The following is a 26815-nucleotide window of genomic DNA, read 5'->3' as shown; positions in this document are numbered from 1 at the left end:
CCATGTTTTATTAGACCATGGACTTGAGCACTCTCGCGCACGAACGGTCCTAAGCACCGCGCAATATCCGCTACTTAAGTACCTTCTGGTTCGAATACGGTCACTGCAGTTAACTTTAACTTAAACCGTCGGTATCCGAGAATCTCGTTTGGGATAATTGACGATATTGTGATTTAAATAGACACTATTTCTTGATAAATTTACACTGAGCCTAAAACACTTTACTATTGATCGCTTTTTACTTGCTTTCCTGATGGTATCACTTGTAATATTTCGTAAACTTAATATTTTAAACAGCCGATTCACACAGCGCGTCAACACCGCGCGACCGCCATATTCTTTTTTTTTTCTGTTCTGTTATGATCCGTTCTGTTGTGACCTGTTCTGTTGCCGCGCGCACCCGAGTTGCATACATCGCCATTGTTAGTAGCTCGGTACTACTTACAGGGCTAGCGGGTCTTATTTGACATGTTCTTTGTCTTATGGGCAGTTGTGTAAAAGTCTGTGACAACCCTACTGTGTTCTTGTGCGGTGTCTGCATTTCCGCAAACATAAAAGGCGTCGGTTCACTGTTACTTTTTCATTGTGGTTCTGTGAAGATATTGCCCAACCTCATAAAGGAGCAAGAACGTACATAAAAGCCCTGCTACACGGCAGCCGACAAGCCCCCAAACCGCGTGGCCTTGGTCTGTCCCGGACCGTGTAGACAGTTGTTACCAACAAAATTTCGTTTGACCTCCGGACGCCCTTGGCATGCGAGCGCGCGCCAGCGACCGCGGTCTGAGCGGTCGGTCCGGAACCGTGTAGCCGCCCGACGCCGACCGCACTAGGCCATTTCGCTTGAAGGACGCGCCGTGTTCGCTCGTGTGGTGGCATTTCTAATAATTTATCAAATACTTTCCTCTTCATTCTCAGAAAGTTATGTATGTCCCCGTAGCGTAGTCCAGCGAATTCATTAAGTTGAAATGACTCAACAAATGCCGTTTTTTGAGCCAGCGTTTCATTCATATACCCTTTTCTTTTTTTACAAACTTTTTATTAACTTGCAATATACCTAATCGTAAGTATGTAAATGTTTGTACGGGTCAAATCTTGCAAGTTAAATTAGACCCACTTTCTAGTTTCCGATGGAGCTGAAAATTTGCATACATATATAAGTCGGGTGACAATGCATTATTATGGTACCATAGAGCTGATCTGATGATGGAGACAGGAGGTGGCCATAGGAACCCTGTGATAGAACAACGCGACCTAATTGTGTTTGGGGTTTTTAGAATTGTCTCGACCAGTATTAGTTGCCTCTGGAAATAAAAGTACAGTCAGCGGTAAAAGCTTGTACCAAAAATTATTTTTTTGCCAAAAACTTATTTTTTTGTCATTGCACTAGTATGAGTAGGTAGGTTATGAAATTTGGCGCCGCGGCCAATAAGTTTTACCGCCCCAGAAGTGAAGGAAGAAAAACAAAATACAATCCGCCAGGGGTGGCATACGCCGCCCTTAGGGCCATACGCCACTGAGTAGGTACTAATGCCACGCCAACTTTCTGAAAGGTTAGGGGCCATTTTGTGCGCTTGCAATACGTGTTGTCCGTCCGCGAGTTCTGAACACACTGTGGTTTGCCACCGTCTAGCCAGACAACTCAGACGGACCCACACACCAAGGACAGACCAAGGTCAGACGGTTAGTAGGCTTGTCTGCTGCCGTGTAGCAGGGGCTTAATACTCTCCAAGACACCAACCAACTATCTCGGCCTCCTTTAAATACCAGATGGCACATTTATGAACACGGAAGAGGAATTTGCTCAGAGACACCCAGTTTCCCGGTTTGTACTCAACTAGTAATACACAGCTTTGTATCCTAGGAATCCTCGAATCGACAGGGCACGCAATATCAACTGGAATATAGCTACAAACACCTTTAGACCAAACAAAATTAAATGGGCATTGGAAAAATGTAAACCATTTAAATCAGCGGCGCGTTTACAGCAATCTGCATCTGGCTCTTATATTCCGAGCAAGTTTCGCGTGAGGAATTGTACCAGATAAATGGACTCGCGTCAAGGTACGTTTCATACCAAAAGCAGGGAAAAAGGACTACTACTAACAGCCTAAATCCTTCAGACCATTATTAGTCTAACATCGTGTCTACTTAAAACTTCTTTTTCTTTTGCCTTTATCAAAGGCCCCTGCCTCCACACGATATCCAACCTAATGCAAGGAGCTCTAAACACAATATTCAAATGGTGTAGAGAAAATGACTTGTCCATTAAGGGACTACCCGAGGTTTTCATCGATTTTTGACAAGTTTTGAATCGTATCTCCTTTTTTTGCACTACAGAACTCCAATTTTATTGCACGGAGCGACGAGCGACACAGCCTCCTCGTCTCAAAGCTAGAACACGACGGCCGGCCACGCCTTTTTCGAGCTACATACGCACGAAATGTTGAAAAATATTCGATTTCTTAAAAAAAAATTGATTAATTAACATTATTCTACGTTGCGTTTGTAGTGTCGGTTAAAACATTTATTTTAGTTTAAAAATAACTTTAATCGAATAAACCGTTTAATAGAAATAGGCAAAGTTAGTCGCAAAACGGCCTCTCGTAATGTTCCTTTTTTCGAAAAATACATATGTTGTACATAAAACGTAGATTCATATATATTTTTTTTATAATTTTTTGTTGAACCGTTAAGAAGATATATACTCTAGAAAGTAAGAGTTTACGGCCAAAAACAGCGCGTAGCGCCTTAATCCGAGTAAGACTGTGATAGTGCCGTTCACAAAGAAACGAAAGCTCGAAAAGCTTACAGAAGCAAGACTTGATGGATAAATAATACCGTTTTTAGACGAGGTCAAGTACCTAGTTAACTTGGAACCCTCACCTGAGAAATCGTTATACAAAAAGCAAAAATGGCTATGTATGTGGTCAAACTGTCGAATGGCAGGAGCAAGATGGGGCATAAGACCAAAAATCGAGGTTCATTATCACCTACGCCTCCGCAGTCTGGTGTAACAAAACCAGTCAAAAGACGGCAATAGAAACTTTAAACAGCCTGGTACCAATGGCAGGTGGTAAAATGATAATGAAAACGTGCAGTAATAATTGAATATCGCACCTTTTTCTGCTTACAAAAGTGGGTTCACCAGAGTATACTTAAAAATATGCATTCATTTACTTGTCTTTGATTGACGGGGAATCCCCGCTTTCTCTGACGATTCTCCCTCAAGCCCTCAGGGAATTCCCCCATTCCACTCGGGGGAAACCCCGATGACGCAATATTGAGTCACTCGCCATCAACAAATATATATGCTTCTCTGCGGCCAGAATGGCGTTCTCGTGTTAAAACTTTGAAGACTCGCGTTTCATTAACCATGGTGCGAAACGTCAGATACGTTAATCGCGGCCGAAACCCTCCTATAATTATACCTACAATGATTCTGGTCAACTTTACTGCCCCACCCTGCGATAGAGATTTTAAGAGTAAGTTTGGTTTTACAAGCAATATTAGAGCTCACGCTCGTAATTAGCTAGGGTCGCCGTTGCCGATAGTATTATATCTAACTAACAAGCATAGTAGAGCGTGAGAGCACAAGTCATGATCAGGTCAGGTCTTGTTTTTTGTTTGAATCGAGACTTGATATATTTTTAACGACGATGACAACACACGCATAGTAACCCCGCCACATGCTATAACAGAATTTGCAGAAACTATATATTACCCCCGCGTACTGCGCACATGAGCGATAGCGGGCTTTTTCAAAACTACTCGGACTTTGAGTAGCTTAGTAGCGACATCTATACATATAGAACTACTTAGAGCTCTCCCTCATAGGCGATAGAGGATCTTTTAGGAACTACATGGAGCTAGCTCACTGTCAACAATCATTAATACACCCCATAGCGGATCTTTTAATAGGAACTATTCGAACTTTGAGTAGCTTAATAGCGACATTAGCGACATCTATATAAACATTTCATAATGATCCTTTTAGATAGCGGATTTTTTAGAACTAACTCACTACTGCATACAAAGTACCGCCGCATTCTGGCGGAAAAGTTTTGGTTTCGTACTCAATGACACTGATTCAAAACAGAACATCCATATCTCAAATTTTAAACATACATAGTAATCAAATCAAGAAGAGAAGATGTCAAGAAATAGAGAGCATGCAAGATAGGCATGATTACTTCAATATGTTCAAAAAAATAAAGGAAGTTGTAGGGTATAGAAAGCCGAACCCATCATTGACTATTTTGGATGAACGTGGAAAAGTCGCAATGTCAACCGAGGAAAGGCTGAATATCTGGAGGAATTACGTTAGCAAACTTTTTAGTGATACACGAAGCCATCAACAGTTGACAATTCCAGATAGTGGAGGACCTGACATAATGATGGAAGAAGTTATTAATGCAATTAAATCTGCAAAGTCAGGCAGAGCCGTTGGACCGGACCAAATTCCGAGTGAGATTATAAAATTATCGTTCGCCTTTTCAACGGAATATATCAAAGCGGTGAAATACCTGAGGATTGGCTACACTCCACCTTCGTAACTCTTCCTAAGACTAGTAACGCCAAATCATGCAATGAGTACAGAACTATATCCTTGATGAGTTATGTATTAAAGATATTTCTAAAGATAATCCACAACCGAATTTACAAAAAAGTTGAGGAAAATATTTCTAATACTCAGTTCGGATTTAGAAATGGTTTCGGGACTCGTGATGCATTATTTGGTTACCAGGTACTCTTACAACGTTGCTGGGATATGAATCGATCTGTATACATATGTTTTATCGATTACGAAAAGGCGTTTGATAAAGTACAACATGACAAGTTAATCAAAATCCTTGTTGACATTGGACTTGACGCTAAAGATCTGACAATCATCAAAAAGGTATTCAACACTAAGACTGTTATTTGCTTTAAGTGTAAAATTAAATTTTTAAATTACCCATCTTGATGTAACAACAGTTTTTTGAATGGCTATCTCGATGAAAATGTATACATGCAAGTACCACAAGAATTAAATTGTAATTCTAATTCAGTGCTTAAATTAAAGCGAGCTATATATGGCTCAAAACAATCTGCCAGAGCTTGGAATAAGAGAGTAGATGATTGTTTATTGAGCTTGGGATATGTAAAGTCAAAACTTGAACCCTGTTTGTATAGTAAGCGCATAAAAAATGAGCAGATTATTATTACTGTATTTGTAGATGATTTTTTCATATTCTCAAATAGTAAAGCTATGACAGATGATTTAAAAAAGAATTTAATGTCAAAGTTTAAAACTAAGGATTTGGGTCAGGTGAAAAAATGATTAGGTATGAGGGTGAAAATGTATGAAAATGGCAGTATTTCTTTAGAACAAGAGCAATTTGTAAATCAGATTTTGATGAAGTTTAATATGTCAAATTGTAATTCTATAGATACCCCAATAGAAAGTAATTTGAAATTGGAGAAATCTGAAGAAGTATGTAAACAATATCCTTATCAACAGCTGATAGGAAGTCTAATGTACCTAGCCGTACTTACGCGTCCAGATATTAGTTACAGTGTCAGTTATTTGAGCCAGTTCAATAATTGCTTTTCAGCAGTTCATTGGTCACATGCAAAAAGAATATTAAAATATTTGCAGAAAACTAAATCTTTTGGTTTGATATTTAAATAAATAAATAAATAAATGATAATAATAATCTGGAAGGTTTTGTTGATGCTGATTGGGCTTCAAATAATATCGACAGAAAGTCATACACTGGTTTCTGCTTTAAATTGTCAGGCTCTGTGATTTCTTATGAATGTAAAAAGCAGCAAACAGTGGCCTTGAGCTCAGTTGAATGTAAGTATATGGCAATTTCTGAAGCGGTCAAGGAGGCAATTTATTTTAAAAAAAAATACTTTCAGAAATTGTTGTATGCGACCATAAAATTGTCTTGTACAATGATAACCAAGGCGCACAGAAATTGTCTGAAAACCCTTTGTTCCATAAAAGAACAAAACATATAGATGTTCGTCATCATTTTGTTAGGGAAGCTGTCGCTAACAATCTTGGAAAAATTGTTTATTTGTCAACATCTGAAATGCCCGCTGACCTTTTGACTAAAGGTTTAAGTAGTGTAAAGCACAATAATTTTGTCAGAAAAATGGGCATTCAGAGTATTGTTTAGCATAGTTAGTTTAATTATTATTTTGTTTTTTGGAAACTGCATGGGCTTAGTTTGGTAATTGGAGGTGTTAAAATATATCTAAAATAATCTAAATGAAACTACTAGCGCCATCTGTTTTACTTATATGTTAACTGTTTATGTGTCATTGTCTGTGACATTTAAAAAACAAAATTAGTCTCATTGCAACTGCTATTCTACTCGTTTCATTTTAAATATAGCATACTATATTGCTTAAAACCGTTGCTGTTAATATGATAAGCTACAAAAAACATTAGAAAACGAATGGATTCAGAAGGGAGAGGTCATTGACACCAGGAAGCCCCTTAACAACGAATTTTGAAAAACCAACATTTGCACTTTTTTTATGTAGTTGGGAAGCTGATATCAAACCCGCTCCCCATACTTGCATTCGGGACATTATAAAATACCTAAATGATTGGTAAGTAAATAAAAAGTCATTCACTATTAAACTTTTTTTTATTTCAGTATGCACACACATAGGTACACAGACATACACTTATTCGCAGTCCAAAAACATATAAGTTCTTTTAATGATTTTCGGGTTAATCACCTCCACGAACCACATCCCTGCGTCTTTCCAGATTAAAGTTTTCTGTTTAAGAGGCACGGAGAGGAGCGATCTAATGTTGTGTTTTCTTAGCACCTCCAGCAAAAGCCCCTCCGCATGGTATCCCGAGTGTAACTGAAGGATGGACCTCTGCTCCAGAAGTTCTTTGATCAGCTTCTTGAGATCGCTCCTGTCCGCCTCCCACTTGTAAATGTCCACGTCAGGTGCTAGCTCCTCGATTGCTGAGATGAATGCAACATTTGTTTCGTCGCTATCTCCGCATTTATAATTGTATCCCAACCCCTTGTTACTGAACCACAGCCTCACAACGAGTTCAATGGACGTACTCCATTGTTATTTTCTGATGTTTTAATTAATTTTAGAATGCGTATGCGTCAGTTGCGGGTTGCCGGTAATGTGATTTCATTTATGATATTATAATTGGAACATAAATCTAGTATTTAACTGGATCAGTCATGAGCGGTGGAGGGAAATGACCAAACGAGATAGTCTTATGTATCTTTCAGCAGGAGTAGCTGAGAAAGCGATATTATTGTTTGTCCTTTTCACATTCTCACATTTTTTATTCCCCACTGTGAATTTAGTATGGTTTATGGTGGGTAACAAATAACACTACCAAATTACGTAGCAGTGTTGGGCATTCAAGAATAAAATCATTATTTGAATAAGAATTTGTAGGAATAAAATCATCTCGATTTTATTCCCGTCAAAAATATTCAAATAATTTTGGTCGGAAATAATTCGTATGAGAAAAAATTTAATGAGAATAACATATTCTTAATCAAATCAATATAATCATGATTTTTATTCGAAATAATATTCCACGAATAAAAATGTGGTCTGGGTACCGTATAGGTACTAATTACGTATAGTTAGGTAGATGTAATAGTAGTTAGTCTCTTTTCTAATTTATACCCATTTTATGGAATAAAATCTTACAAATTGACTGTCGCATAGTTTCAGTAACCGTATTATTTTTAATTTACTAACCAAATCATTAGGTTCAATTTAGCTGGTCTAGGGGCCTAGCTAAGATGCCAATCGCTTGCGCTCCGACAACGAAGCATTTTCTGTCTCTATCACTCTTACATATTAGTGCGAAAGAGAGCCAGAGATAGCGTTTTGTTGTCGGAGCGCAAGCCATTGGCATGTTGGCTAGGCCCCCAGAACAGCTAAATTTACCTAATGATTTGGTTATTAAATTTTAAACAAAAATTGGCATCTTGGCTAGGCACCTTGAGTGCGTAGCCAACATGCCAATGGTTTGCGCTACGACAACAAAACGCTATCTCTGGCCCTATCACTCTGACATATTAATGGAGAGAGACAGGGATAGCGTTTTGCTGTCGTAGCACAAACCATTGGCATGTTGGCTACGAACCCAAGATGCCTACTAAGATGACAATTTTTGTTCTTAATTTAATAACCAAATCATTAGGTAAATTTAGCTGTTCTGGGGGCCTAGCCAACATGCCAATCGCTTGCGCTCCAACAACGAAGCGCTTTCTGTCTATCACTCTTACATATTAGTGCGATACAGAGACAGAGATAGCGTTTCGTTGTCGTAGTGCAAACGATTGGCATGTTGGCTACGCACCCAAGGTGCCTAGCCAAGATGACAATTTTTGTTTTTAATTTAATAACTAAATCTTTGGGTACAATTTAGCAGTTCTGGGGGCCTAGCCAACATGCCAATCGCTTGCGCTCCAACAACGAAGCGCTTTCTGTCTCTATCACTCTTACATATTAGTGCGATAGAGAGACAGAGATAGCGCTTCGTTGTCGTAGCGCAAACGTTTGGCATGTTGGCTACGCTCCCAAGGTGCCTAGCCAAGATGCTAATTTTTGTTTTTATTTTAACAACCAAATCATTAGGTAAATTTAGCTGTTCTGGGGGCCTAGCCAACATGCCAATCGCTTGCGCTCCAACAACGAAGCGCTTTCTGTCTATCACTCTTACATATTAGTGCGATACAGAGACAGAGATAGCGTTTCGTTGTCGTAGCGCAAACGATTGGCATGTTGGCTACGCACCCAAGGTGCCTAGCCAAGATGACAATTTTTGTTTTTAATTTAATAACTAAATCTTTGGGTACAATTTAGCAGTTCTGGGGGCCTAGCCAACATGCCAATCGCTTGCGCTCCACCAACGAAGCGCTTTCTGCCTCTATCACTCTTACATATTAGTGCGATAGAGAGACAGATACCGTTTGATTGTTTATTAAATTTAAAAGAAAAATTGTCATCTTGGCTAGGCACCTTGGATGCGTAGCCAACATGCCAATCGTTTGCGCTACGACAATGAAACGCTCAGTCTCTAATATGTAAGAGTGATAGAGACAGAAAGCCCTTCGTTGTTGGAGCGCAAACTATTGGCATATTGGCTAGGACCCTAGAACAGCTAAATTGTACCCAAAGATTTGGTTATTAATTTAAAAACAAAAATTGGCATCTTGGCTAGGCACCTTGAGTGCGTAGCCAATATGCCAATCGTTTGCGCTACGAGAACGAAACCCTATCTCTGTCTCTCTATCGCACTAATACGTAAGAGTGATAGAGACAGAAAGTGCTTCGTTGTCGGAGCACAAGCGATTGGCATATTGGCTGAGCACCCTGATCGGATGATAGAACTATATAGTGTATAGCGGAACTCTTCAATGTGTACTATACCTAAACTAAAGTAACAAATATCAATTCAATCCGACTTTTAAATAGAAGGGTGAAAATCAACTTACAAAATATAACCGATTGTACTACAAAAATTAACTTAATTCTAAATAACATTTTAATTGAATAAAACCTTATTTAGAATAGTCCCACTACTAGAATAATTATTCTGTTTTTTATTCCGCATTTAAAATAAAAGTCACATGATTTATTCACCTTAATTTTATTTATTTATTTTTATTTTTGTATTTATTTATTTATTTTTATTACATACATGGAAAACCAACAGCTATAAACATTTCTAAAAACTAAAATAGATTCACAGAGCCAATTACAGGTTCTCACTTATAAAAATTAAGTAGGTAAATAAAGAACAAATATAATCACAAATCAGTTACACACACAAGTCAAGCAACAGCACAAGCCAAGGTTCCTGTGTACAACAAGCTGCAAAACTGCATAGGCACATTAGAAATGGAAAACATTCATAAAGTGGCCATGCACTTCCACCGCCGACTGCACAAAACTTCACGAAAAAACCGAAATACAGAAAATACAAATATATATATATATATATAAATACAAGTGCTTTATTCTAAAATAATTAGTGCAAGAGTTATTCTAATTCAAATCGATTTGAATAAGAATAAAATTTCTGTTTTTATTCTTATTCCTATTCAAGTTAATTTTTGCCCAACTCTGTTACGTAGTTTATGTTTGGTATGTTGTCAGGAATCTTAAAACGTGTATTTAATTTCGTCACTTTGCGTATGTTCTGTCCCCTCACGGCAACGGCACGTCTATATTAAATACTAGGTCTATGCTTTCACCATTCTGTTTGAAAAGATTGAAGAGTATACCCCCAACATCGCACGGGTTTCATGACAATGTCGCATTACAGAATTACGGAATTAGTAAAATCTACTTTATTTCTAGTACTTAGAGTTCATAGTCTTTAAAATAAGCTTCATTATCGGACTAAGGTTACAATACTTAATTCATGACGGTTGATATTTGCTTGTAATATCATATAAAATTTTAAGAACAGTAGACCTTATTAATTCTAAATAACGTTTAATACATCAAACTCTCTCTATCTGTCAAATTCTACGGTGAATGGCAAATAGTCATGTCATAATAGGAAGTTTACAGTCACATACGACTTTTTGTTTTCGAATGTCACGGTCTACATCTCAACGATCGGCAACGCGCATGTAACATCTCGAAATTGCAGGCCTCCATAGGCTACGGTGACTGCTTACCATAAGGCGGGTCGTGAGTTCATAGTTTTTAAAATAAGCTTCATTATCGGACTAAGGTTACAATACTTAATTCACGAAGGCTGATAATGGCTTATAATTTCATACAAAATTTTAAGGACAGTAGACCTTACTAACTCTAAATACGGTAACGTTTAATACATCAAACTCTCTCTGTCAAATTCTACAGTGAATGGCAAATAGTCATGGCATAATAGGAAGTTAACAGTCACATACGACTTTTTGTTTTCGAAAGTCACGGTCAACGTCCCAACGGTCGGCAACACGCATGTAACAACTATGAAGTTGCAGGCATCTAAAGGCTACAGTGACTGCTTACCACCAGACGGGCCGTGTGCTTGTTTGCCACCGACGTAGTATATAAAAAAAAGAAAAACTTATTGAACCTTTTGCAGTCGGCAACGCGCATGTAACAACTCTGAAGTTGCAGGCGTCCATAGGCTACGATAACTGCTTACTATCAGGCGGACCGTATGCTTGTATGCCACCGATGCGGTATTAAAAAAGAAAAAACTTACTGAGCCTTTTTGCGGTTGGTAAACTACAAACTCCATACATTTGATAAGCACAAGCGACAAAACCAACCGCTAATAAAAGTGCATCCGTGTAAACTATAGAATTCGCAGGCGTCCATGGGCTACGGTGACTGCTTACTGTCAGGCGGGGTCGTCTGTTTGTTTGCCACCGACGTGGTATAAAAAAAACTCCGATATATGCCCCATATTTTAACACAAACTTATTGGATCTTTTTGCATTCGGCAACGCTCTTGTGTCAACCCTGGAGCTGCAGGCGTCCAAAGGCTGCAGTAACTGCTTACCATCAGTCGGACCGTATGCTTGTTTGCCACCAATGTGGTATTAAAAAAGAAAAAACTTACTGAGCCAAAAATCAATGATTTCGTGTGACGTCAGGCTGCCTATAATAAATAAATAAATAAATATAAATAAAAGCCTTTTATTTCCCAAATATAAATGTTACAATTAAATTTAGAGTTTGAGTATTATTTTGAAATAAAGTTACAAAGAAAAAGAATTTAAAAACTACTAAGTATTACTAAGTATTTTCATGTGGGTTTGTCCATTTTTGGACGTAGGCCTCCTCCATGTCACACCATAGTTTTCTGTCGGCGGCCAGACTGGCCCAGGCTATGCCTGCCTGCTCGGTTATGTCGTCTCGCCAGCGGCGGAGCGGATGACCTTGCCCTCGCCCGCCATCTGGTGGGTATGGGTACCAGTGTAAAACTCTTTTGCTCCACCGGTCGTCTTTCGTTCTCGCTGTGTGTCCGGCCCATCGCCACTTGAGGCGGCATGCCATTTCCGCTGCGTCCATTATATTAGGTCATTACCTATGAAATTGGCGTTTTGTTCGGAGAATTTCAACGAAACACGAATTTCCATACAATTAATTTTGCGGATATTTTTTTGATGGCTAATTCAAACCAAACAAAATTTTTCCAGTAATTTTTGACACCTTTAAGGTATGTTTTCAATATCTCCATTTCTTGAAAATTGGTACCATTAGAAAAATATAAGTAATTTTAATACTCGAACCGACAGCACATGAAAAGACCTATTTTCAAGGCTTAATTCTGAACACTTAACAATAAAAAATAACAATTAATTGTATGTAAAATCGTTGTTTATTGAGTGCACTGTAGTTTTATTGTAATTGTGTATGTACTTTTGTAAAAAAAAAAAAACTAGGATCAGACTTATATCTATGAACAAAAACGCCAATTTCATAGGTAAGGACCTAATATTTGTCTTCTTACGAATATCGGTGTTTCTTACTCTGTCTTTTATTTTTATACCGAGTAGGCTTCGTTCTATGGCTCTTTGAAATTTCTGAATTTTGTCGATAATTTCTTTGTTTATTGCCCATGTTTGGCATCCGTAAAGAAGGGTCGGTGTCACTACAGTGTCAATAGCTGTTTTTTTCAGTGTGATGTCTAGTTTGGATTTAAAAATATGTTTGTGTGACCAATATGAGTTCCAAGCTTTCTGAATTCTACGTTCCACGTCATTTACATAGCGACCACTAAATGAGATAACTTGTCCCAAGTATTTATATTCAGTCACGTATTCGATACTGGTATTTTCTACGTGTAAACTCTCCTTCTTCCTATTTGTCATGACGCATGTTTTTTCTAAGTTCATCTCCAGACCACATTCCTTACTGTAAAAATTCAACGTTTCGATCATGTACTGGAGATCTTTGTGGCTTTCAGATAGCAAAACAATATCATCAGCAAAGCGTAAATGATTCAGATACTCGCCGTAGATATAAATTCCTAATTTTGACCACTCTACTTTCCTGAAAATGTGCTCTAGAAGTGAATTAAAAAGGTTTGGTGAGATGGGGCCTATAGGCAGCCTTTATTATTTAATTATTGACTGAGTTATTTTGTTTTATATTGATTGACTTGTTTATTCACAATTGTATCTTTTGACATTGTGTATTTTTAAATTTTTGACATGTGTAATTGTTTAAATAAAATGTTACTTATTCACTTTTAAACTTTTTTTTATTTCAGTAAACCTACCTATCTACACACCTGCGCACATATGACCATTCCCCACATTATTGTGCAATTCCCCATTCCCAATTAAAAAAAGAAGTGTATAATAGGTTTTTAAATAGGCCTTGATGCATTCCCCGTGCGCAGGTGTCGTGGCCTTAACGAGCACACGTGGGCGCGAGTTAAGGTGGAGCAACCAATACAATTAACATTTGTCAGCACTACCCCTAACTAGGTCTTGACGTCAATGCTTACTTGTCAATACTTTATTATAAATAGCTGTTAAGAATTAGAATTAAGTTAATATTGTATTAATTATTATCTTGGACGTTACTCTGTTCGATTAAAATAAATTATTTTTAATAATAAATCCAGTCTCTCCATCTTAATTGGCGCTGAGGACAGGATTCCCGTCGTATCCTGACACGTTCAGAAAGCCGATAAAATCTCGCGACTGTACCGTGCCGGACAACGTACGTTTCTACGTTTAAACGGGAGTTCGAACAAAAATAAATTTATTAAGAGGAAGCTGAGTCAAGTTCCTGTGAAGCTGAGCAGCCGAGCAGCGACAGACCTGGACTGGACCCGAGAACGAGTATTTTCAAGATCTACAATATTCCGGAAGGACATGGAAGCTGCGGGACTGTGAGTACACCTTTTCACCATTCCCTCGCTTACTTCCGTTATCCACCAGTAATATTTATACGTACTTTTACGGATTAGACATTGCCTTAATCGTATAGTATAAATAGTAAGGCTAATTGAGAATAAAATTATTTTCAAATAGCGTGTAGCAGTAAGTGAATACTAGAATATTAGTTAATTTCGAGGTAATTTTTTCTCTCTCTCTCTCTCTCTTCAATTTTCAATAATGGAGAACGTTATTAGGGTACCTGCAGAAATAATTAAAGTAATCCCAGTGTTCGATGGAGAAACAAGAGCATTACCATTATTTCTTAAAAAATGTGAATATGTTATACAATCTTTCCCGGGAGGTATCGCACAAAATGAATATTTGCTTCACATTATAACCAGTAGACTTTCTGGGAATGCCGCTAATTTAATAGGAGAAAGGGATCCTATACACACATGGCAAGAGTTAAAACAGCTTTTAAGCCAACATTTTGGTGACCCTAGGTCCGAGGAATGTTTGGCAATGGAATTAGAATCGCTAAAACGTAATAAAACTGAAAGTTATTTGGATTTTTGCCACAAAGTCCAACAGTTAAGAAGTAGTTTGTTTTCAAAAATAAGTGAGACAATTGAAGACGCAAACATACGAGCAGCTAAACACCATATCTATAATAACACTTCACTGAATGTTTTTCTTTATAATTTGCCAGCTTATTTAGTTAGGCTAGTGCGTTTGCGAAATGTCACAACTTTGGAGGATGCTTTAAAAATCGTGTTAGAAGAACAAAACTTTCAAACTATATACGACACTAGGAATCCAAGGATGAATTCAAACAGAAACCAGATTAACAACAACACTCCAAAATTTGACAATACGCAAAGGCAATCAAACACACCTGTACCTAATAGGACATTCGGTTCAACAAGTACATTCACGCCTTATAGCACCAATGTTTCAAACGGACAAAATAATTCATTCCAATATAGAAATAATCGTCAACAAACTTCATATTCTAATAATAGATTTAGCGACAGTAATCCTCAACACGTGCCTCGCGTAAATAGGTCACCGCCAATGCAGGCGCCGGCGCAGGCGCCCCGTCAGCAATCTGCTACGGACAATAGGTATCGTACAGGCTATGACGCACAACAACCGGTAGCATCGGGTTCGAATACCGATGTCACTATGAGAACAGTTAATTCAAAGCGCGTTAATTACACAGAAAATAATTACGATGCTCAACAGTATAATGACGGTCAAAATTCTGTCTCGTACTGCGAACCAGTAGAGAATTTTTACGTGGAAGCCTCAATTATAGAGAGAAAATAATCTTAAACTATAATAAGCATAAAAATCTGCCATATATTCACATACCAGAGCTAGATGCCGTTTTTATGATAGATACGGGCAGTACCCGATCATTTCTTAGTCCACAAATAGCCAACAAATTTTACGGAAACTCAAAACGATTTGAACCATTCGAAGTAGTTAGTACACACGCCTCAAGCACACATGATGAGACAGCTTACATTAATCTACCAAAAACTTTTAACAGTAACGAAAAACATAAATTTTATATTTATACGGTGGACGAAAGATACGATGGTCTAATAGGCAGTGATTTATTAGATCAATTAGGAGCTGATGTTAATTATAAAACAAGGATGTTAGTCACAAACACCGCGCAAATACCAATGACATATAAATCATTTCGAAAAGAAATCTTCAATTTACCGCCGCGAACTGAGGTTAGAGTTAAATTACCAGTTAACTTGCTACATGGGGAAGGAATTTTAAATTTTACTCAGTTTACTAACGGGGTAAGAATGCCAGCCGCTATAGTAAATTGCATTAACGGTTATGCTGCAACTGTAATTCAAAATACAACTGATTTACACCAAAAAATAACAGTGACAGCCCCATTTCGTGTAGAGTTATTTAATCAACAAGCACTTAACATAAATTCAATCAATTCAAACCAACCGGAAATTGCACAAGATGTGGATGAATTATTAGTAAACAACTTAAATAAACTTAGATTAGACCATATGAACGAGGAAGAAAGAACAATAATAGGCAATTTATGTAGAGAGTACAAGGATATATTCTATTGCGAGAATATTCCATTAACCTTCAGTAATCAAGTTAAGCATAAAATTAGGACTAGAAACGAAGACCCCATTAACTTAAAAGCTCATAGGTTACCTCAAACTCAAACTCAGGAAATAAAAAAACAAGTTAGCAAGATGTTACGCGATAATATAATTCAAGAATCACACTCACCATGGAGTGCTCCAGTTCACCTTGTACCAAAAAAATTGGATGCTTCGGGGGAACAAAAATGGAGAATGGTCGTAGATTACAGGCGGCTAAATGACATAACTACTGATGATAAATACCCTTTGCCAAACATCAATGACCTTTTTGATATGTTAGGTAAAAGTATGTACTTCTCTACGCTAGACCTCGCTAGTGGGTACCATCAGATAGAAGTAGAATCAGAGGATAAACCTAAAACGGCTTTCAGCACGCCCTTTGGTCATTACGAATTCCATCGTATGCCTTTTGGGTTAAAAACAGCCCCGGCTACCTACCAAAGAGCAATGGACAACGTGCTCAGAGGGTTGCAAGGAATACACTGTTTGGTTTATTTAGATGACGTAATAATATTTTCAAAAAGCTTATCAGAACATGTAGATAAATTAAAAGCCGTGTTTGAGAGATTTCGCCAAACTAACCTTAAAATTCAGTTAGATAAATCTCATTTCCTTAGAAAAGAAGTTCTTTACTTAGGACATACAATAACCAACGAGGGCCTTAAGCCAAATAACGATAAAATAAATGCCGTATTAAAATATCCAATTCCTAAGACAGCAACGGAAATTAAAAGCTTTCTTGGTCTCATAGGGTACTACAGGAAGTTCATTAAAGACTTCGCGAAAATTACTAGACCTCTTACCGTCTGTCTTAAAAAAGGAAAACAGATAGTTTTAGATGAGGAATATGTAAACAGTTTTGAAACATGTAAGAAATTGCTGACTAACGCACCACTTCTTCAGTTTCCTGACTTCGATAAGCCATTTATTTTGACCACCGATGCATCCAACTTTGCAATAGGTGCAGTATTATCACAGGGACCAATCGGGTCAGATAAACCTGTAGCATATGCTAGTAGATCTCTAAGTGATACCGAGAGTAGGTATAGTACAATCGAGAAGGAACTCCTAGCCGTCATCTGGGCCGTTAAGTACTTTAGACCATATCTTTACGGTAAAAAGTTTACTATCTACACAGATCACAGACCATTAGCATGGCTGTACTCACTAAAAGAGCCGAATAGTAAGCTCACACGTTGGCGATTAAGACTCGAAGAATACGATTTCGAGATTAAGTATAAAAAAGGACAGCAAAATACGAATGCTGACGCCCTTTCTAGAATTAGGATTAATGCCATAGATGATGATTTAGACTCTATAATAGCAAACATAGATGAAAACGAAGATCGCGTAGCTGAAGTTAGGAGAGAGTTAGAACAATTAGAGGAAAACGTACAACAAAATCGTTCATCGCAACCGGAGGTGATAGAAATTTCAGATTCCGAAAGCGAACAGTCATCCGAAATGATAAAAATCTCAGATTCCGATGATAATGCTACAGCGAATTCCATTTCAAATAGAGAACACGAGGGTATACCAATTTTAAAAGAAGCCATCGATACCAAACCAAAACAAATCTTGGTTCACACGTGGTTTAAAGATAAAATATGTGTAAATGATAAATCTAACAAAAAACAACGTATCACAGAAGTATTTTTGCCCATTAATAATGAAAACTTGGTAAAGGAATTTCTTAAAGAATATGTAGATACAAAATACAAATATTTTATTTACTTTGAAAGCCCCGAGTTTAGGAAAACCTTTTCAACAGTAATTACAAAACTCTACAAAAAGGGAACATTAAAATTAATAGAATGTACAGAACGCATAGTTAATTTGACAGACTCAGAGGTTGATCAACGCGATTATATCATAAAATATCATGAAGGGAAAACGTGCCACAGGGGAATCAACGAAACATTAATAAAATTAAAACGTCATTACTGGTGGCCAAATATGAAAGACACCGTTACTGCCATCATAAATACATGCGAACAGTGTAAGAAAATGAAGTACGAAAGAAAACCAATCAAACCCTGTATACAATTAACGCAAACCCAAAACTCACCATTTCAAGAAGTCTTCATGGACTTACTTTACATCGATAGTAAATACTATCTTACAATAGTAGACGCGTTTAGTAAATTAGGACAGGCTATTAATATACCAAATCGTAGCACACCAGAGGTAGTGCAAGCGCTTATCAAATATTTTAGTATGTATGGACTTGTCAAGAAAATCAATTGCGATTCAGGTACCGAGTTTAATAACGAACTAATAAAGGAGCTGCTAAAGCTTTACAAAATCGAGCTGCACATAGGTACTCCAAATAGCCCCAGCTCAATGGCAGTTGTCGAACGATTTCACTCGACGGTTATCGAAATCTATCGTCTAGCTAAATATGAAAGAAGTGATTCAGATGCAGCTTCCGTAATGACCTATGCAATTATGGCATATAATAACTCCATTCATTCGGCTACTAGTTTTACACCCTTCGAAATGGTCTTTGGTAATACGGATTCGAATAATATATTCGATATCGATAGAGAACGAAATCTCACGCAAAAACTTTTACAGGACCATAGGAAAAGGTTAAAAGTTTTATATGAATACGTAGCAGAAAAACTTCATAAAGATAAAGTTAAAGTTAGGGAAAAGAGGGGAGGTGAAGTACCACCCGAAATCAAAGAAGGTGACGAGATTTTCATGAAAAATACTAGGACTAGAAAGGCAAAAGATTTACCACGCTTCGAAAAGGCTAAGGTAATAGGCGAAATAAGTAGAAATATTATTCCAGTTCAATTGAAACAAAGGAAAACTAAGGTAGCTATTAAGAATGTTAAACGTCCTCCACAGGTTAAGAACCGTAATCCTGACCCTGATCGGCTCGACCTACAGCCTGGAACTACAAAGCCTGGAAACAAATCCGGGAATAGCACCGATCAAACTGGGAACAGCAGTGATGAGGATTAATTCATGGACTATTTTTAAGACATTAGACTTAGAATTACTTATAAATAAAGTAGATGCTAACTTTCAACAGTATAGTAAACTAAACATAACTATTTCAAGCAACATAGAATATAAAAATCAATTAGGCAACTTGTGTAAACAAATAGAATCATTTGAATCTAAAATAAGACATAGGATTAATCAGATTTTACCTTTCTCTAGATCTAAACGAGCATTATTTAGTCCTGTAGGCTCACTAATTAAGGCAATTTCAGGAAATCTAGATGAAACAGACGCAGTACGCTATGACCTTGAAATAAGGCAACTTAAAAATACAGAACATTCAGTAGAACGTAAAGTATCTTTGATGGTGAATAGCCTAGATAAATTTGCCAATCTTTCAGAAATTACAAATTCAAACATTAAAAAATTAAGTAATAAAACCCTTGAATTAGAATCATTGTTAGAAAGAGAATCCAAAAGAGATATCACTTTGTCACTTATGAATAACCTGTTTCAAATTTCCAATAACTTTCACATTATATACGATTTTATCCAAGAAACAGAGACAGCAATAGCTTTCAGCAAATTGCATGTCCTACATCAGTCTATAATAAACTCTACAGAACTTATTCACATTCTTTCAGAAATAACAAAACATGCTCACCTAATTTACCCAGTAGATAGAATAAACTTAATTAAAATAGAACGTAATATTATTCTTAAATCTTATATGGTTAGTAATAAATTAGTTTTTGTATTAGAAGTTCCATTGATAGAACCAAATACGTATAATTATTACAAGGTAATTCCTATCCCTATCCATAATCATAAAACCCTAAAAACGACCACAATTATCCCTAAACACCCCTACCTAGTGGTGAACAGGTTGAAATACAGGCCCGTAGTAAACCCATGTGAAGAGATCGAGGACAACAAGTTCCTGTGTTCGAGTGATGACCTCGTACCCTACGCCACTGAGACCTGCATAGAACAAATTATGATGCTGAAGGAGAACTACACGAAATGCCGCCAGAACGTGATACACATAGAAAAGGAAAAAATCCAAAGGATCACCGAAAACTATTGGCTGATATATACCGAAAATAACCTGATAGTAACAGAATACTGCAACGAAGAAGTTAACAAACATACCATACAAGGAACCTTCTTTCTACAACCGAGGAAACACTGCAAAACAGAAGTAGGAGACATATTCATTCCAACACCCACAAACACCTCAATGAACGACCTGCAAACGCCGTTCGTACCATTACCAGAATTACGACAGCCCATTAGAGAAGAAGAAAGACGACTAGACCTACAAAATGTGGACTTCAGCGACATCAGGGACGTCATCAACAGTGCCAAGTTCAGCGTGAGCGAAAGCAACATGGACGACTTCATTTACGTGGTGAAAAATATTAGTGTCTGGACCATTTTACTATATGTTTTCATTATTTTAATCATTATTTTTACTTTATATAAATTTAAACCTTATACAAAGTGTATAGGACGAAATTCTCTGAACCCAACTGTGTCGTCTTCAGACAATTTCTCTCTTGAGGAGGGAGGAGTTAAGGTGGAGCAACCAATACAATTAACATTTGTCAGCACTACCCCTAACTAGGTCTTGACGTCAATGCTTACTTGTCAATACTTTATTATAAATAGCTGTTAAGAATTAGAATTAAGTTAATATTGTATTAATTATTATCTTGGACGTTACTCTGTTCGATTAAAATAAATTATTTTTAATAATAAATCCAGTCTCTCCATCTTAATTCGCGCGAGTCTCCCCCTCCCACACCCCGCATTACACCCTGCGGGGGACAAATATATATCTACACTAAACGTCGTAAGTGCCATGAATTTCACGGCGCTTACACGTTTAGGTCACGAGATTAACACCCCGCATCACGCGGCATCGACCTTGAATGCTCACGTGTCGCGTGGCGCCATGATGGCGGACCGTGCTGCATTCCACAATGCCCCTCTCCCCTCACCAAGCGGCATCGACCATGAATGCTCACGTGTCGCCGAGACGCTTCCCCTTCCCCTCACCCCGCGGGGGTAGCGTCATCTGAGCCAGCTCAGTAGTGACATCTATACATTTCATAGCGGATTTTTTTGGAACTAACTAGCGACGTCCACTGACGAGGCGCCACTAGCGACATCTATACATTTGATGGAGAACCATAACTTACCATGAACCCCCTCTAACTCTACGGACTTTTTTAGAACTACTCAGTAGGGACATTATTCATTTCATAGCGGATGGTTTTGGAACTAACTAGCGGTGTACACTGACGAGGCGACTGCACTAGCGACATCTATACCTTTAAGCGAATCAACAACCAACACACATACAAAGTGGCGCCATCTAGCGGGGATCATTGGGAACTAACAAGCGGCGCCATCTAACGGATCTTTCCGAAACTAACAAGTGGCGCCCTATACGGACGTTTTTGGTACTAACAAGTGGCGCCATCTAGCGGGGATTTTTGGAACTAATACCTCTCCCCTCCCCTCGCCCCTCCTCTCTCCCCTCTCACCCCTTCCCCTCTACCCCTCTCACCCATTGCCCTCTACCCCTCTCACACCCCCCCCCCCCCCCCTAAATAGAATAATCCGTTCCCAGCTTGGAGTGGGGGTATTTATTTATAACCAAAAAACACATTAAGGAAACGCGTTTGACGCCTTTGACGCGTTAGACGCACTTCGATATAAGATCTTTGTTATATATTTCCTTTAAACTTGAGTACCAAACTTGAGTAGTTTTAGCAAAGAGATGTGACTCCCATAAGACAAGCAAAGTCAAAGGAAACCCCTTGCCTCGGAAATCAAGACAAAGTTACTCTCGAACAGATGGCGCCACTCCCTTAATATTTAACAATTCTAACGCACATTCTTCTTTCCCCTGCCCTTATCCCAAGTTATGTGGGGTCGGCACAACATGTTTTTCTCTTCCATTCTCCTCTGTCATTCGTCTCCTCAGCACTCACTCCTTTCTTTCTCATATCCTCTTTCACACAATCCATCCATCGTTTTTTGGGTCTACCATACGCTCTCCGTCCATCAACATTCATCCCTAACATTCTTTTACCTATATGGCATTCATCCCTCCTCATTACATGCCCATACCACGCTAACCTAGTACTCCTCATTTTCACCGTTACTGGAGCTACTTTCAAACTTCCTCTTATATACTCATTCTTAATCCGATCCTTTCTCGTCACTCCACACATCCATCTCAGCATTTTCATTTCCGCTGCGTGCACTCTTCTTTCATCCGCTACTTTCGTCGCCCAGCATTCTGATCCATACATTACAACAGGTCTCACGATCGTTCTGTATATTTTTCCCTTAAGTTTAAGGGGCATTCGTGGATCGCAAGTTGTTCCAGAGACCTGTCGCCATTTCATCCATCCCGCATTTATTCTATTTTTCACGTCTCGGTCGATGTTTCCGTCACTTTATTTATCAATGACCCAAGGTACCGGAAGTCAGAGCAGACTGGTAGGGATACACCATCTAAGGCAATAGGGGAAAAACTGGATAGACCACCGAAATCGCAGAACATGTGCTCCGTTTTGGTTCTGCTTATTTTGAGTCCCACACTTTCCAGCTTTTCTTGCCATTTTCCCAGCCTGCTCTGGACCTCAAGTGCATTTTCTCCGACAAGAACAATGTCGTCAGCAAACAGCATACACCAAGGTGCCTCCTCCTGTATGTTCGATGTCAGAGCATCCATAACCAGGAGGAACAAATACGGGCTTAAGGCCGACCCCTGGTGTAAACCTACCGCCACATTGAACTTGTCGGTTACTCCTGCTTCCGACCTGACGTGAGTACTGGCTCTGTCATACATCGCCTGAACAAGCCGTACATACTTCTCTGGCATTCCTTTCTCTCTCATAGACCACCACAGAACCTTACGGGGGACTCTATCGTATGCCTTTTCCAAGTCCACGAACACCATGTGCAAGTTCTTTTGCGCAAGTCTGTATTTCGGTGTGCAAGGTCGGTCGCGAGCGCTCGCGGCGTAAACATCGGTACGGGTGTGCTCCCGTTAAATAATTACGGAAACGATACTTTATAGTGACATTTTCGCCTGATTTTTAAACCAAATTTTGTGCAAACAACTAGTAAAACGATAGTGTTATTTGTCTCTCAATTAGTGCAGTAAGTTAGTGGCAATCAGTGAGGGAAGTTCACCGTTAAATAATCAGTGCAAATACTCTCATTAGCCAGTGCAGTGCGGCCGGTGAGGTTCAAGGTCGCCCGGTATAGAGTTCGTTCACCTAAGCGGCCAGCCGGTGCATTGTGTTGTCACATCTATTTAGCGGCCAAACGGTGATTTTTTAAAAAATGGATTGCTCGGCCTGCCAACTTCAAATCAAAAGAGAGGAGCTGCTGGTATGCTCGGGGTGCAAACGCCCCTATGATTACAAATGCTTATGTATACCAGATGATTATTTTAAGAAACACCTGTATAACATAAACCACAACTGGCACTGCACATCGTGCACAAACGTCACTCGGCGTAATAGAGGCGACGGAACCCCGATACGGCGGCACTACGAGCTCTCACCGCAGCAGCCGGCGGGGGGCAATATGTCGATATGTGATGAGAACGAGATGCAGCAAAGTTACAGCGCGATCGATGACAGCACGCCGAACCCGGATTTCACATACAACGAAACCACCACAACAACGGAGGTCAACATTAACGTCCTTTCGAGCCTACTCGACTCTTAAGTTAGCTGGCGTAAAACGTGATCTCGGTATGATAGACGCTAAGATAAGTACCACAAAACAAGAAATTGTTAAAGAATTAAATAATGAATTCACCCGTGTCTTAGATCAACTAAAAAAAGATTTCACAGCTACGACAGACTATCTAAGCACCCAAATTAATAGCTTTCAACTTGAGCTTACTAACGTAAATAAAAAGGTATGTCACCTAGAAGTAGAAAACTCTCGCCTTAACGCAGAACTCAACTCGATCAAAAACAAGCCTATCCTCTCTGCAAATGTAACTGAACTGCAAAACACAATTGATCAAATGCAATGTGATTTAAACGACAGAGATCAATCTATGTTATTAAATGACGTTGAAATCTCGGGAGTACCTGAACGTGAACACCAAGGCGAGTCGACCCTGCATATTACACAAGCTTTGACGCAAAAACTAGGCATGCAGCTGGAGGTACGGGATGTCGTTAGTGCCGAGCGAGTGGGGCCTCTAAGAACGCCTGGCGGCGGAGATAGCGCAAGACTGCGCGCGCGCCCGCTGGTCGTGCGCCTCGCCAGGCGCTCGCTCCGCGACGAGCTACTCCGGAACGCCAGGGTGCGGCGATCACTCGATTCCAGTAACATCGGGCTGCCTGAACATACCCCCTCGTCAGTCTATGTAAATGAGAGGCTAACAAAAGTAAATCGCAAGTTGTTCTGGAAGGCGCGACAGGCAGGTAAAGCGGCCGGGTGGAAATATATATGGACAAGAGAGGGACGGATATATGCCAAAAAAACCGAAGGTAATGACAGTAGAGGAGTGCGGATACAAAGCGAAAAAGACATTTCACGTTTTTTTGGCATGGATCCTACGGCGTCTAATTCATAAGGATAGCGTTATGTTTATTTGGTATAGTCACCTTATAAGTATTATAGTTTTATTAATGTTACTGATATCAATTTTAAATTACTGCCGCGAACACATACACATGCATTACTTCAATACTCTTACACAAAACAATACTTTTTTCCATATGACATATTTCAACATACATTTAACACACGTATTATTTTATGTAAATAGAAGTAAACATTTCTACGATCACGTTACGCATTTATGTAGTGGGCTAGTTTATATCAAATATAGCCATCATCTTGGTGCCTTTAGTATTTTATGGAGTATGCCTAATGTCCTACTTGAATTGAAACTGTCGACCTTGATATACAAATTATACAATCCTTCTCCTGTCTCCCGTTTCAACCTGCACCTCCTGCGTTGTATTTATATTTACAAACCGAAATGAATCGCAAAAAAACATATAATTTAACTTTAGGTCTATTGAACGTGCGCTCCTTAAATACCGGCCGGGACGAGCTGGTAGCAGCTTTGGACAGGTATAACCCTGATATCTTGGCTTTAAATGAAACATGGCTTCGTGAGAATGAAGAAAAATATATACCAAAAATACCAGGTTACACTCTGAAAAGCAACCCGCGCCCAAACGGTGCCAAGGGAGGTGGTGTTGGTTTTTATATACGAAAAACCTTGCGAACCCGGGTAAGACAGCACCCTGCCTCATCTTTGGAGCAAATGTGGTTGGAATTGCACGTCCAAGGTGTAGGTCGGTTTGCTATCGGCACGGCATACAGACCAGAGTCGGTATCGGTCGAAAGTGCAGTCGACGCGCTTAACGATTCACTAGACTTGTTTGCGTCTTGTAAGAACTTGTTTATATTAACCGATTTCAATATTGATGTACAATTGAAGGATAAAACTAACGTAAAAAAATTAACAAGTTTCTTATCACACCGTAGCCTTGTGCAACTCGTGAATGAGCCAACGAGGATTACACCTGAAAGTTCAACCATTTTGGACTTGGTAATAACAGATTGCCCTGAAGTTTGTAAAACCATCCAGGTACATCACAACCCTAAGCTTAGTGATCATGCGATGATATTGGTAGAGTTGTTAATAAAAAAACCAAAGAAACATCCTCAATACATATATAAACGACGTCTGAACCAAATAGATATGACTAAATTTAAAGTAGATCTGGAAAATATGCCTTGGTGGGAAATTAGGGAATTGATGAATATCAATTGTAAGGTCAACCGTTTTAATTGTCTTGTCACGAGTATATTCGACAAGCATGCCCCGGTTCGCCGAACTCAGGTCAATCGTGGATCTCTTCCCTGGGTTACCGACACAATTAAAACTATGATGCGTCTCCGTGATAACGCCTTAAAGAGAGCTCAACGAACTAAAAAAGAATCGCACTATAATCACTATAAAGACTTACGAAATTTCACTACGGGGGCCCTGGAACGTGAAAAAACGGCGTACTTCACCTTTTACGTCAATAAAAACAAGTCACACCCAAAACAAATGTGGAACTACCTAAGAAGCTCCTTAATTATAGGTGAAACCGAAGCACACTCAATTCCTCCACATTTATGCGACGCTGACAAGATCAATAATTTCTTTTTAACACTCCCAGGAACTCCCGAGACGGACCGTGACATGCAAGCGTTGTTTGAGCATAATAATCAGGAAAATGTATTTATATTAAAAAGCTGTACCGAAGACCAAATCCTCAAAATTATTAACTCAATAAAAACAAACGCTAGTGGCTTTGATAATATTACAATAGAAATGATCCGCCTCACGCTGCATGTTACCCTGCCAATAATAACACATATAATCAATGCATCTATTGCATCTGGTACCTTTCCGGAGGCTTGGAAGCTTGCTCGGGTAAAGCCAATACCCAAATCGAATAGAACCGAAGACTATAAAGATTTACGCCCGATTAGTATCCTCCCGGTACTTTCAAAAATTATTGAAAAAGCAGTCTGCGATCAGCTCACAAAGTACTTGGAGGTAAACAATCTACTACCGTGTACGCAGTCAGGTTTTCGGAGCAAACACGGAACGGCCACGGCATTGGCCAAGGTCACAGATGACATCATTACAGCGACAGACAGGGGTATGGGATCTGTCCTCGTCCTACTGGATTTTTCCCGCGCATTTGACTGCCTTAACCCGACACTGCTGCTATCTAAAATGGATTACTATGGCGTGAGCGCATCTTCATGTACATGGTTTCAATCATT

General features: G+C 38.9%; 1 protein-coding gene and 1 long non-coding RNA gene across 2 annotated transcripts in view; both read left to right on the top strand.

Annotated features, from left to right (window-relative positions):
• Positions 1-26815, top strand: part of LOC134805704 (uncharacterized) — a 364302-nt gene that overhangs the window by 292460 nt on the left and 45027 nt on the right. The gene's annotated exons all lie outside the window — the stretch shown is intronic.
• On the top strand, positions 14096-20719 carry LOC134805702 (uncharacterized). Its single transcript, XM_063778955.1, has one exon. It carries the CDS (start codon positions 18849-18851, stop codon positions 20592-20594), a length of 1746 nt encoding a protein of 581 aa, XP_063635025.1. The 5' UTR covers positions 14096-18848; the 3' UTR covers positions 20595-20719.

The sequence above is a fragment of the Cydia splendana genome, unplaced genomic scaffold (assembly GCF_910591565.1).
Source record: "Cydia splendana unplaced genomic scaffold, ilCydSple1.2 scaffold_49_ctg1, whole genome shotgun sequence".
Classification (NCBI taxonomy): domain Eukaryota; kingdom Metazoa; phylum Arthropoda; class Insecta; order Lepidoptera; family Tortricidae; genus Cydia; species Cydia splendana.
Note: the sequence above shows the minus strand (reverse complement) of the source record. Positions and strands in the feature narration are given on the sequence as shown.